This window comes from Ursus americanus, chromosome 21 (genome assembly GCF_024610735.1).
Source record: "Ursus americanus isolate L20-20 chromosome 21, mUrsAme1.1.p, whole genome shotgun sequence".
NCBI lineage: Eukaryota > Metazoa > Chordata > Mammalia > Carnivora > Ursidae > Ursus > Ursus americanus.
This window is the reverse complement of record NC_142147.1, coordinates 47,699,101-47,711,490: the sequence shown is the minus strand read 5'-3', so window position 1 is coordinate 47,711,490 and position 12,390 is coordinate 47,699,101. Positions and strand designations below refer to the sequence as shown.

Here is a 12,390-nt window from a genome sequence, read left to right as displayed (position 1 = left end):
CACAGGAAGTCAGAGGCCTGCCTTCGGATGCCTGTTCCACCCCCTGGGTTCACTGGCCTGGGATGTCTTCCCCGGGGACCAGACAGTCAGGCTGCTGTCCGACACGGCAGCTCTAAGCAGGGCTCCATGAGGGCATCCTCTCTGAGCCGTGCCCATACCCACTGCCCCCCAACTCCATCCTAATGTTATTACATTCCCTGAACATCCGTTCAGTGCCTGAGACACAGTGACTGAGACAGCCTTGGCCCTGCCAGGGCTCACAGTCCACTGCGGGAGACAGACCGTCACCAGACAGGGACCACCCAGAGTGGGCAAAGCTGGGACAGGGAGCCCAGAAAAACTTAGCACGGCAGATCCTGAGGGCTGAGCCCAGGCCCAGCAAGGAAGGAGGCTCCCCCAGGGAACACAGCGCTTCCTGGTATTCCGATCAAAGTGGGGAGAGCTGGATCAGGAAGCAAGGACCCCACCCAGGGAAAGAAGGGAGTTACAGAACAAAGAATGAGACAGAGGAAGGAGGGGGAGGATGGAGGGCTGAGCTGGGTGGCTGCAGCCTTGACATCCTTCACCTCCCTCCTGTCACATCTTGTTGTTGGGGCGACAGGGAATCAGGTCGCCTGCCACAAAGGTGGAACGCAGATCAGTTAGCAGAACCCAGCCTCTCTCAGCTCCATGCCGTGATGGAGAGGAGGTCCTGGGACCCATGTGGTTCCCTAAATGGTGGGGGTGATCTACATAGAGAGATGGGGAACACACACAGTGGGAAAGGACCTCGGACGCCATCTTGCTGCACAGAGAGGGCAACAACACACAGCAAGTCAACAGCAAACACAGCTTCTCCTGGCTCTACCAGGCTGGCTAGCTTCCCAACTCTGGCAGGGGGACACCAGAGGCACCCTCCCCTCTTCACACTTCCTTTTCTGGACCTGGGCTACTTGAGGGCAGGGCCTGTCTAGTACCCAAGGCCCCCCATCGCATATTGCTTCCTTCCCCACGTGCCGTATCAGCCCTTGCTCAGAGCCAGGCACAGTGCCGCATGGTGTGGGTCCCGGGGGTACAGGGGCACCAAACCAAAGCCACCGGGCCTCAGTGATGCTCACAGTCTAGGGGGCAAGACAGAGTATCAGCAGGCCTACCTGACCGGGGGTTCAGAGAGCCAGGAAGAAAGGGTCTACTGGTACCCGCAGGACAAACTGGAGTGGTGACAGCAAGGCCAGCATTCCAGGACAGGATGTGGAAGTTCCTCGCATGTTCTAGGAACTGAGAGAAAGCCACCACGCTTGAACCCAGGGCGGAAGGGCGATCACAGTCGTGGTCAGTGAAGGTGGCAGGGGCCGGGCCTCCTGAGCTGGTGCAGGGACTCTGGACTGGGGGTTGCAGGTCAGAGAGCACGACGTGAAGTGACAGAGGAACCAGGTCTGCCCGCCTGACCATGGGGTGGGGGGGCAATGAGAGAGCAGGGGCAACAGCCAGGACCCCACCACCTGGCACCCCGCAGGCACAGTGAGTGGGTGCCCGTGAGGAATGAATACATGGGTATGTGAACAAATGCTCCCTCGACAGATTATCTTCCTTCCCTGACGCTCTTCAGGGCCCCCGACTTTCTGACGCTCCGGCGACGTGGTTTCGAGGGCTCCAAGGCACCCAGACGGGGCCACGCATTAGCAGACCCACTTCGCCTGAGTCCCTAAGGTGCCTGGGTGTGCTGTGTGGTGTGCCTCCTCTGGGGAGCCGGACGGACAAGATGTGCTCCCTCGTGGAGCGTCTGAGTCCAGTGGGGGGGGGATGGACCCAAACAAATAACAACAGCCTGAGGCATCACGGGAACCTGGGCGAGCACAGCAGCACTCTGTCTGGGGACCGGGGAGGGCCGTGCCAAGGAGGTGACGTCTGAGCCAGCTGGGAAGGGTGAGCAGGAGTTGGTCAGGAAAGGCAGGGGACTGGCCAGGGGCACACTGAGCGGAGGAAATCGGCGTCCCTGGGTCAGGAGGGAGGGCCTCCCACCAGGCTCAGAGGCGTGAATCCATCCTGTGGTTATGAAGGGGTCCTCAGAGGCTTTCTGGGAACACAGCAGAGGAAGAGAACCATTCCTTCTGGTTTGAACATGGCTCCCCCCACCCCCCAAGCCTTGGCTTTCGCTTTCCTGCTGTTGCAAAGATTAAATGAGTAGATGCATGTGAAGAGCTTAGACCCGGTACGGGCTCCACGAGATTATCACGGCCACCGCCACTCATCCAGGGGCATGACCCCTCCCACTGGGTCGCTTCCCCGGTGTTTGCCTGCATCTCCTGGCAGCCCCGCCCAGCCGCCCTGCTGCTGGGAGGAAGGCAGTGAGCTCAGCTGCGAAGGTGCTCTGCTTTGCAGAAAGAGGGGGGCCACACAGAATGCTAGCAGCCCCACCACGACAAGGCCGACGACAGCTGGCAGGAGACTAAGAGTGGAACGATGCAGGGGTGGGTGTGAAGGTGGCACACGAGTCACCCCAGTAGGTTCCAAGAGGGGCCCACCCACCCGGTCAGGGAAGACATCCCAGCAGGGATCCAACAAGATCCTCCCTGGAGCATCAGACCGCAGGGCTCCAGACGCAGGGTTCTGCTGGAAAGGAAGAGGGCGTCAGGCGAGTCACATGAGCCGAGTGGCTGTCAGCAGACGCTTCCAAACTACCACCCCCACCTGAGGCAACAGCTCCGCACTAGCTACAGAGTAAGGAAGCGGGTGAGAATAACTTCAGAGCGCCTATTGTGTACCTCCATCCACCACCAATCCATCCGAAGTGAGGGCCTGCGGAGTGCCAGGCACTGCAAAGGGCTCTGGGGACAGCGAGGGGAGCCACACTGAGATGGGCCCTGCCTTCATGGAACAGTATTCCAAATGGGGGGAAATACACCCAGGGCACAATGATGCCTGTAATCCTTTCGGGCATCCAGCCTCTGAACCCCTTCCTGGAACTGCAGACCCCTCCACGTCTCCCACACACTCCAGGCCCCAGCCTCTGGTGCCACTCCAGCCACGGAGGGCTGCCCCAAACATCTTCAAGCTGCCTGAGGGGCCACGGGCTCCCTAACGCCAATAGCACCCAGGGTCAGCACGCGCAGTGCCAGCGCCTGCCTGGAGCGGTGATGTCCAGGACCCCGGGCATTCTCAGCAGAGCCGCCCGACGCTGGGCTGCGCTGCCGGTGCGCAGAGGCCCCAGGCCTGGCTCTTTTCCCAGCGAGCCTGAAAGCTCTGAAAGACACGTCTGCCAAAATGGCTTCACAAACGGGGACAGCGTAGCACTGGGATGTTCCGGGACATGGCCACATTCACACAGCTGAACCCACACCTGGGCCTGTGCCATCTAGCCTGGGGAGGTGGGGCTGCCCTCCTGCTTTTAGAGAGGAGGAAGCCGAGGCAGGCGCACAGCAGGGGCATGACCTCATTCCACTTCACCCAATCTTTACCGACCGTCTATAATAGCCAGTCACTGTTCCAGTCGCTTTCCAAGTACGGAAAAATCTAATCCTCAATCCCCATACAAATGGGGACACTGATGCGGAGAAACTGAGTGATTCGCCTAGGGGCAGAGCTGGACTGGCCCAGTGGCTCCAAAGCCCGAGGCTTGGGAGACCGCTTATGTTGCTACCATTTCACATTTTGGGGAATGAGGCGCACCAAGGACTCCATGGTCTCCTACTGAAGGCCTTGGGCCAGATGTGCTCTGGATTCAGAACTTCCTGGGATTTTAGAAGAGGAACAGGGCAGCTCTATTATGCTAAGACCCCAGCAGGGTCTGTCTGGGACAGTTTCTAGAACTTTCTGGATCTAGGAAACGTGGGGTCTACAGGGGCTGTGCAGGTGAAGCCACTTGCTGAGGCCACACAGGGGAGGTGCAGGCACCCGAATGCGCAGTCTGCAAGCTGCCCACCACCCCGCCCAAGAGCAGGATGAACTGACTTGGGAGGGGGTGCTCCGAGATCCGAGAAGAGAACGGATGGGGGAAAACTGCCAGCTTACAAGTGTCATTGAAACACTGGCAATGGCAAAACCTTTGGGGGGCAGGGGAAGTTCAGATCAAGCCAAGGAGTCAATCAATGAAGTCAAATGTCAGCTATTACCTCATGCAGGGCCACCTCCCTGGTCTCTAAGCCTCGGTCTCACCCCCTTCACACCATTCAGAAAGTTCTGCTAAAAATACCAGGCATGTCCCTTCTTAAAGCCCTCTGCTGGCTCCCCGCAGCCGCGAGGCTAACACAGCCTATGAGGCCCCAGCTGGGTGGTCTCTTTCCTGCCTCGTCCAGCTCTCCTCCGACCCTCCTGCCCCCACCTCCAGGAAGACTGGCTTTCTCAGATATGCCTGGCTCACTCTCTGCCTCCAACCCTTGGTGCGTACTTCCAGCTGCTTCCCTGGCTGACTCCTGGGATTTCTGGGCCTCAGATGGCCCTCACTCCAGGAAGCCACCTTTGCCCGCCTGCCTGCCCAACTACGCCTGTGAGCTCCTCCTAATCAGAGTCCTGGGCACCCTCGTTTGATTAGAATTGTTTACTCTGTGTCTCCCTTACCCAACTGTGACCTCCAGGGAGGCATGGACTGGGTCTGTCTCACGCCCCGCCCCCTAACACCTGGCACGGCCATGCCCTGCTAAATGAACGGCTGGCCATGGGGTAACAAGTCACACATTCAACCAGGAGGTACTGAGCTACCAAGTACCAGACACTGTGCAGCACAGAAGAACTCGGGCCAAGGGTCAGAACAAGGACCTAATGCTGAGGACAGAGGAGCCGCATGGGCCTCCCAGGACTCTGGAGCTGCCAAGAGCCACAGTGAACCCCCATCCTGAGTCGTTAATGGGGCTGGGCCCTTTATTCGGTCGGTTTCTCGTCCCGGCCATGACTGCGCGTGGCTAGAACTGTCCCCACTTCCTACATGGTTCCAGGTTACAAATGAAGAAACCGTACGGCCCGCAGAACTGAACGCGGCAACTTGCCGCAGCTCGTGTAGCCCGTACATGGGGAAGGGTAAGGACCACCTACTGGCTCTGGGACCGCAGGTGTGTTACATCGCCTCCCCGTGCCTCAACTTCCTCACCTGAAAACTGGAAATACAGCACCTGGGGTGGTTGTGAGACATAACCGAGACAAGACATTTAGCCCCGTGGGGGGCATGCGGCAGCCAGTGAGTGGTGACCATGAAGGTCGTCCAGAGAGCAGGGATTTCAAGCCGGGCTCCTCTACGCGCTACCGTAGCTGGCCGCCTTCCCAGCTCAAATTTCTGCAGTTACTTCAAGTCACACATGTCAACTTGCTCCAGTCTATGAGGTCAACCCCCGCCACCCCTGAACCGAGGGCTAGAAGGCAGTCTTGGGATTGAGTACTGAATGGGCTGAGCCCTGAGCAGAAGGACAGCCACATCTGGCTGTCAGAACCACCTGGGGAGCTTTCTAGAAACACAGATTCCTGGCCCCCATTTCCAGAAGGCTGCCTCAGTCATAGCCAGGCCAGCCCGGGGCATCTAGCTCCACGGTTCTTAACTTTCAGAGTGTGAGACGGAGGAAAGCCACGAGTGCCTCGCTCCCAGAAACACGCCCACACGCGCTTCCACTGGCTCATTCACTCAAGGACTATTTACCGCCCCCTGCCCGCTAAGTCTGCGCGCTCTTTCTGGGGGCTCGTGGTGGATGCCAAAGCCAGCTTGCAGATCTCTGAGGAAGAGCCCCCAGCACAGAATGCATTGACTCCTCCGAAAGCTTTTTCCCAAATACCACCACGACCGGTTATTAGAGGTGAGGACAGCCTCACTCCCCTGACATTCACCCACTGCCCGGGCCCTCTTGTGCACCAGGCTGAGGTCACAGAGGGGACTTGCACACAGCCCTTGCTCTTGAAGAGGGAAATACGATGTGAACACAGACAGAGCTGGAGGTGCAAAGAAGGAGGGCAGTCCACTGGAGTCTGAGTGTGCAAAGGGCCCGGCCTGGCACAGCGACACTGCCAGCACAGCGCCCGACAGCGCAGAGGGCTGGGTGGTGCGGTCCATGCTACAGACATGACGAAGGCTCGGGGAGGAGGTGTGACTCGTTCAAAGTCATCGGCCGGTATCCGGAGAGGTGAACGCTTTGAGTCTAGAATCTGGGTACCCTTGCCGCCTCTCAGGCTAGTGGGCCAAGACATGCTGATTTAGTTTCAGCTCAGAGAGGTTGGGCAACTTGCCCAGGGTCACCCAGCTTGTAACAGATGGGATCAGGCCTGGAGCCTGAGGTCGTTCTCATGCTCAGTCAGGATCAGGACAGCAGGGTTCTGATACGGGAGATGCTGGGGAGAAAGATGAGCGCAAACGCACAACAGAGACAGGAAGCTGGTGGGGCCTGGTGATGACAGGACAAACGAGGGAGACATCAGATGAGCATTCACTATGGGCTGTTATCTTACTTAATCCTCACGATCACCCTATGAGAAGGTACTATTGTCAGCTGCATTTTATAGACAGAAACATCACTGGCAGGGAGAACAATTGGCCAAAGTCACACGGCAAATCGCCCAAAGTCACACAGCACATTATGTGCCAACGCCGGCAGCAGGATGTGAAGCTGGGCCCAGACGGAAATCTGGACAGAAGCATCAAAAGCTGCCCGCCCCACGACCCCATACCCTAGTCTCCAGCAACACCACCACTTAGGCTAAATTGAGGGGAGTGTCTTTTTTTTTTTTCTTCAGTTTATTTGTTTTAATCTCTACATCCAACATGGGACTCGAACTCATGACCCCGAGATTAACTGACCTCCACCAACTGAGCCAACCAGGCGGCCCCTGAGCTGAGTCTTTTAACGGAGGGCCTCTTTCTACCACTGACAGGTGCATCTCTACCCGTCAAACCAGTTCCAAGGCCCACATCTACAGCGCAGGTTTCAAGGAGAACCAACAGTAAAGCATGGCCACCCCCTTTGATCCCCATTTGAGAACACCATGGCCACTGCCCCCACTGCCCCTTCTAACCCCCAAACTCAGGTGGCCAGAGGGGGCCTCATCTTTGGAGCCCCCTCACCCTGCAGACATGTCACAGAAGGAGTTTCCTAGTGGGCAAAACTCCCCCCCCCAACCACTGCAGGACTGACTCTGACGGGTCAGAAGTCTGGGAGTGGGGAATGAGTCACTGGCAGGACTGGAGGGAGGGGAGACAAGCCTCCCACACCGCGGCCAGTGTCACACCGTTGGACGGTGTCTGACGCCTGTCTTGCAGAGCCCACATCTCCTTCCCACATAGCCTTCATGGGACTGGGAAGATGAGCTGAGCTTTGGGTCATTCCTGCAGTTCGGTCTGGAAGGGTCCCTGGCACAAGTCCCTCAGGAGAGCCGGGACCATGGGGCCTGCCACCATGGGGTGGGGTGCAGCCAGCCAGCCCCTCCTCCGCCGGTGATCACTGCTACCCCCGGGGACAGTGGAGCCCACAGGTGGCCAGTCTGGCAGCTCTGAGGCAGCGTCTTCCACTCACAATTTCCACCCCGCCTCCTCCCCAGGCTTCACTTCCCGTCCATGCACAACTGGCCTGCGGAGGAGGCCCTGCCCGCTCCTCCCCCCGCCCCGGCCCGCCTGGGTTCAACCCATCTGCTCAGACGTGCTGGGTGGTCAGCAGGGCAGGGGGCACGACTTCACAGATGAGGAAACAAACAAGCTCAGCAAGAACAAGGGCCTTGCCGGAGGCCGCGGCACACGGCTGCCAGCCTGGCCGGGAGGCACTCTGGCTACACAGGCCCAGCTGCGGCCCACTGTCACCCCCTCCAGAATAGCTGCCCACAGGCCCACCGGCGCTCATTCAACCACGATCGCCACACGTCCTCTGAGAGGCCGAGAAAGTGGAAACAAGGACAGACAGCGTCTGCTCTCCCACTGCAGTGGGGGGAGAGACCCCTAGCATGAAAGCGAGCATGGGCGGCACCAGCAGGTGGCCACTAGCGCCCCGAGGAAAATGAGCAGGACCCCAGCATCGGGGGCGGGTGCGCACTGATACTATGTGAGATGGAACCAGGCAAGGCCCGCCTGAGCACTGGGTTGGGTTGAGCCCCAGAGGCCTGGGACCTTCTACTCCAGATCGTCTCACCTGCACAGATCCCCAACACGTGACCTGGGGCAGGGCTTGATGGGGCTCTCGCCCTCAGGCAGACACCCCCAGAGGCTCCCAGCCAGCTGGGCCACCACTCCAGTGCGGGCCTGGCCCAGCTCTCCTCCCTGAAAGGTCACCTGTGCTGGGCCCCCGATTCCTCTAGTTCGGGGATGCTCCTGCACCCCCTGGCTCAGGCAACTTCCCCATCTCTGGGATGGAAGAGCAGCTTCTGAATGACCTCTCTCCCAAATCAGATCGGCCAACTCCCCCCTCACCCTTGACCTCGAAGTCACAGCACCACAGCAGGCCCCAGAATGACTCCTCCATCACGCTTTCCACTAGGACCACAGCTCGAATGACACACTCTGTGCTTTCCCACGGCTTAAAGACCAAGCCCAACATATCTCCCGCCCCTCCTCTAAGACAAACCAAGTCCTCCCTGCAGCCTCCAGCGAAGACACTTTAGCCTCCCAACTAGGTAACCCCCTTGGCCCAACTTTCTGTACCGAGCTTCCTCTTCTAAGGCCTGGCAAGACTCCACCTTCCCTAGTCCCAAGCCAGGCAGCAACTCACTGTCCTCCCCAGGCACAGAGGCTAGCCACCTGCTCCTGAGCATTGACAGGCCTTCCAATTTACTGTCCTGCAAATCCCACTGTCTAAACTCACCGAGGTCACCCATGATCCCTCCCCTGCTTGGGAACCAAGATCCCCCAACTCCTTCACTGCCAGCCTGAGCCCTCAGCCCCTCTCCGCTGCCAAGACAGACCAACCCTGCCAGCCCGTAAACGGATTTCTCAACTTCTCCATGTCATCACCGCTCTACCTCAGACCCCCTGACTCCTCCGGAGTGTGAGTCCCGACCAGTCCCTGCTGTCCTTTAAACTTCAGAAATGAGAGACTCCCCCAGCCTGTAAGCTGTTCCCACCTCCCCCTACCCCGGGAAAGGCCAATCAGCAACCATCCTCTCAGCCCCTCCCAGCCAGACTCCAAGCGACCCCTCTTTCTTGACATTCTTCCCTCCCCTCAAACTCCTTCACCGCCTGGGTAACAGCAGCTACTATTTCTGTGGCAAGAATCTACAAAGACTATTTTATTTAATCCTCACAACTACCCCGCGGTAGAAATTAGCACCTCCATTTGCAGAGAAAGAAACAGGAGGCTCAGAGAAGAAAAACAGCTTACTCAAAATCAAACAGCTGGTTACACACAGCTGTTCCTCTTCTGGGAACCTGCACACCAGAAACTTGCCCCCAGCCCCGCCCCCATCCCAACGCTCCCCCTGCCCCCACCGTGGCCCTCCAGCCCACAAACTGCTCACCTTCCTTTCTGCTTGCCCCGGGCCCACAAACTGACCACCATCTCTGTCCCGCTCCTGAAGGCCTGGGAAGCAGAAACATCCAGGTCCCAAGCACATGCACTGACCCCTCTGGACTGGCCCCTAAAATGACCAATATCACCCAACATCACCCCGAAAATGACCAACAATAACTGCAATTTGATGAAAGCTCCTCCTGGCCAATTACTTTTCATACACAACCATAGTTAATCCTCCCTGAAAACCTTTGCGGGGTATTACCACCCACTTCACAGTCGGGAAAACTGAGACTCTGAGGAGTTAGATAACCAGCCTGAGGTCATGAAGTGGGTAAATGGGAGTCAGGAGTTGAACTGGAACCTCTGCCCTCTACCACCCTACTCTGCCTATCCAGGTCTTTCTCTTCTCCCACTCTCAACTCCCTGAATTGGGTACCATGCTATAGCCGGGCCAGGGCCCCACCTGACTCTTCCCCTCCCAGCCCAAGTCCTCCAACCCAAAAGTGACACCTATCGCTGGGGCCCAGAGCCCAAGAGGAGGCTGGCTCTCGACGCCAACAATCATAAATTGTCTCTTTAACAAGAACTAGCCGGACTGGCATTTATGGCAGGCTACCTACGTGCTCAGCTTCCAGTTACCATGTATCCCACTCTCACGCAAAAGCCACAATTCCTCCACTGCACAGACTAGCAACAGTGCCTCCTCTTTCCTGGAGCCAAGTGACCAACTTCTATCGAGCCAGGACCAGTCTGTGACCCCTCTCTTCATGGGCTGCACCTTGGCAAGACTGGCCTCGCCCCCAGAGAAACGGACTCAACGCCGCCACTCATCTACGGAGTGCTTTCCAACTTTGGTCCTAGAGGTAAAACACACACACTCCTCCAGCTGCCCTTTCACTTCCAACATGAATCTGACCTTCAGGGGACCTAGACTCTGCAGACTTGCTCCCTCTCCCAAGATCTCAAGCTAGCAAACTTCTTCAGGCACTCACCTTCTACCTCCAACAACTTCCAATTCCCCAACTCTTTCTCAGAAAAAAAAAAAAAAAAAAAAATTTTTTTTAAAGAGACCTTCTATACCCAGACCCCAAAGTTCCTCTGCTCCTTAATGACTGATAATGCTTTACTTCCCTTTTGGGAAGAAGAAAAGGAGTGCAGTGACTCTCTTTCTTAACGTCAAGATCTACCACCTCCTCCCACTATCTCACCCACCTCCAAAGTGACCATCAACTCTGCTCCTTTTCTGGGAGTTTGTTTACCTTGACTCCCTTTTCCCAACCCCAGGATTTACCAACTCCTCCAGAGCCACAGGCCAAGGTGGTTTATTCCTCTTCCTCCTTTCAGCCAAAAAAGGGAGCAACATGACTACCCCTTCTCCCGAGGTTTGTAGACCAGCAACTTAACCTCTATGAGCCCATCAAACTCCACCTGCCCTTTCACCGCCAATGCTGACCCACTCTTCCTTCTCTGACTGCTCTCTTTATCCTTGGGGGGGGGGGGACACTAGGAACTCAAAGACTACCGCCCTATCAATCTCCCAAACCTCCAAACTTTAACTGCTTATCGTTTTCATTCTTAAAACATTCACCTTCAGCGTCGGGAGGGGAGGAAGTGCGGGGGGGGGCATAAACCAGCTACTTTTCACCTTCCCAACCCAATAGGCACCCCATCTCTAACATCTTGCAGCTCTAAACTGACGACAGTCCCCTTAAATCCTCATTAGGTGCAACTTATTGAGCACCCTCTCCGCGCCGGGCGCTGCACAGACTCCCGGTCTGCCACGAGCCCGCCCCCGCGCCCCGGCGGTAGCTACCGTGTCTCCAGGGGTCTTTGGGTTCCACCGCTCCGGACACGATATCCTCGTCGGAGGGGAACGTGACGCGCTTGGCCGCAGCCTTGAGGCGTCCGTCAGCGGGGGACGATGCGGGGCTGGGAGACCGGGCCTCGGCGGGGGCCTCCTCGGCGTCGCCGTCCGCGCCCGGCCCGGGCGGCGCCTCCTGCGGCGGGATCTCCATCGCCGCCGCCGCCGCCTCCTCACGGGGGCCCCGGGGACATGTCCCGGGCCCCGGGCTTGTCTCTCCGGGCCCGCCCGCCGTCCCGGGGCATGGGCTCCGCCGCTGCTTCAAGCGCCGCCTCCGACCGCTCTCCTGGTCGTCGTAGTCGTCGCCGCCGGGAGCTCGAGCGCGCCTCCCCCGAGCCTCGCGCGCGCCTGCTCATTCGCAGCCGCACTTTCGTTAAGAGCCGGTGAGCCCGTCGCGCACTAAGGAAAGCAGAAAATCAATTTAAGCTATTTGCAGGCAGAGTTGTCTCGCGGGTTGCTGAAACGGGTAACAAGAGACAGAAAGAGCCACGGGAAAAAGAAACGTGAGCAGTGAATCTGCAGAGCCGGAACTGCAGAATACGAGGGGCGGGGCGAGGTGGACGCCGTCTCCCGGAGCAGCGCGCAAGCGCGAACCTGAGCCGTCCCCACCCCGCCTCCCCGCCTCAATCTAGATAAGTAACGTTCATACTCGCACACATTCGTCACGAGCTCGGGCAACGGAGAGGGGAATGGAGTTGATAAAAATAAAAACATCTGCTCGGCCGCTAGGCCAACTGATAAGGAGAGAGGCAAAGAGACAGAGAACTTGAAAGGAAAGGCGATAATAGTCATACTGACTATATGAGCACTGGTGATTGATGCTGGCAGACGGATCCTCTGCCTGGAGACGAAGCCTGTGCCTCTTTGCTCCTTACTCTCTAGCCCTCCATTTGCACACAGCAATTTCATCAATAGTTCTCTGTATTCGTTGCGTGAAATACAATTTAAATTAAAAGACTAAAATAAATATAAGCCCATGAGGAGTATCATAGCCCTGATTTTAAAAAATAATAATAAACTGGAAGAGGGAAGAAATGCCAAAACCAAGAGACGAATCTGCCAACCAAAATAATCGGGCGACGGAGCGGGTAGATCACCAAGCCTGGAGCGAACCAGCACGAGCTCAACACCCCCGACCTCCCC

At 57.6% G+C, this 12,390-nt stretch overlaps 1 protein-coding gene across 1 annotated transcript in view; it reads right to left on the bottom strand.

Moving 5' to 3' along the window:
- PPP1R37 (protein phosphatase 1 regulatory subunit 37) overlaps positions 1-11,579 on the bottom strand; it is a 39,623-nt gene extending 28,044 nt beyond the window's left edge. The window contains exon 1 of the mRNA XM_045811173.2: positions 11,200-11,579. Coding sequence (XP_045667129.2) covers positions 11,200-11,401 — 202 coding nt within the window. The 5' untranslated portion in view covers positions 11,402-11,579. The remainder of the gene's footprint in view (positions 1-11,199) is intronic.
- Positions 11,580-12,390: the final 811 nt, after the last annotated feature.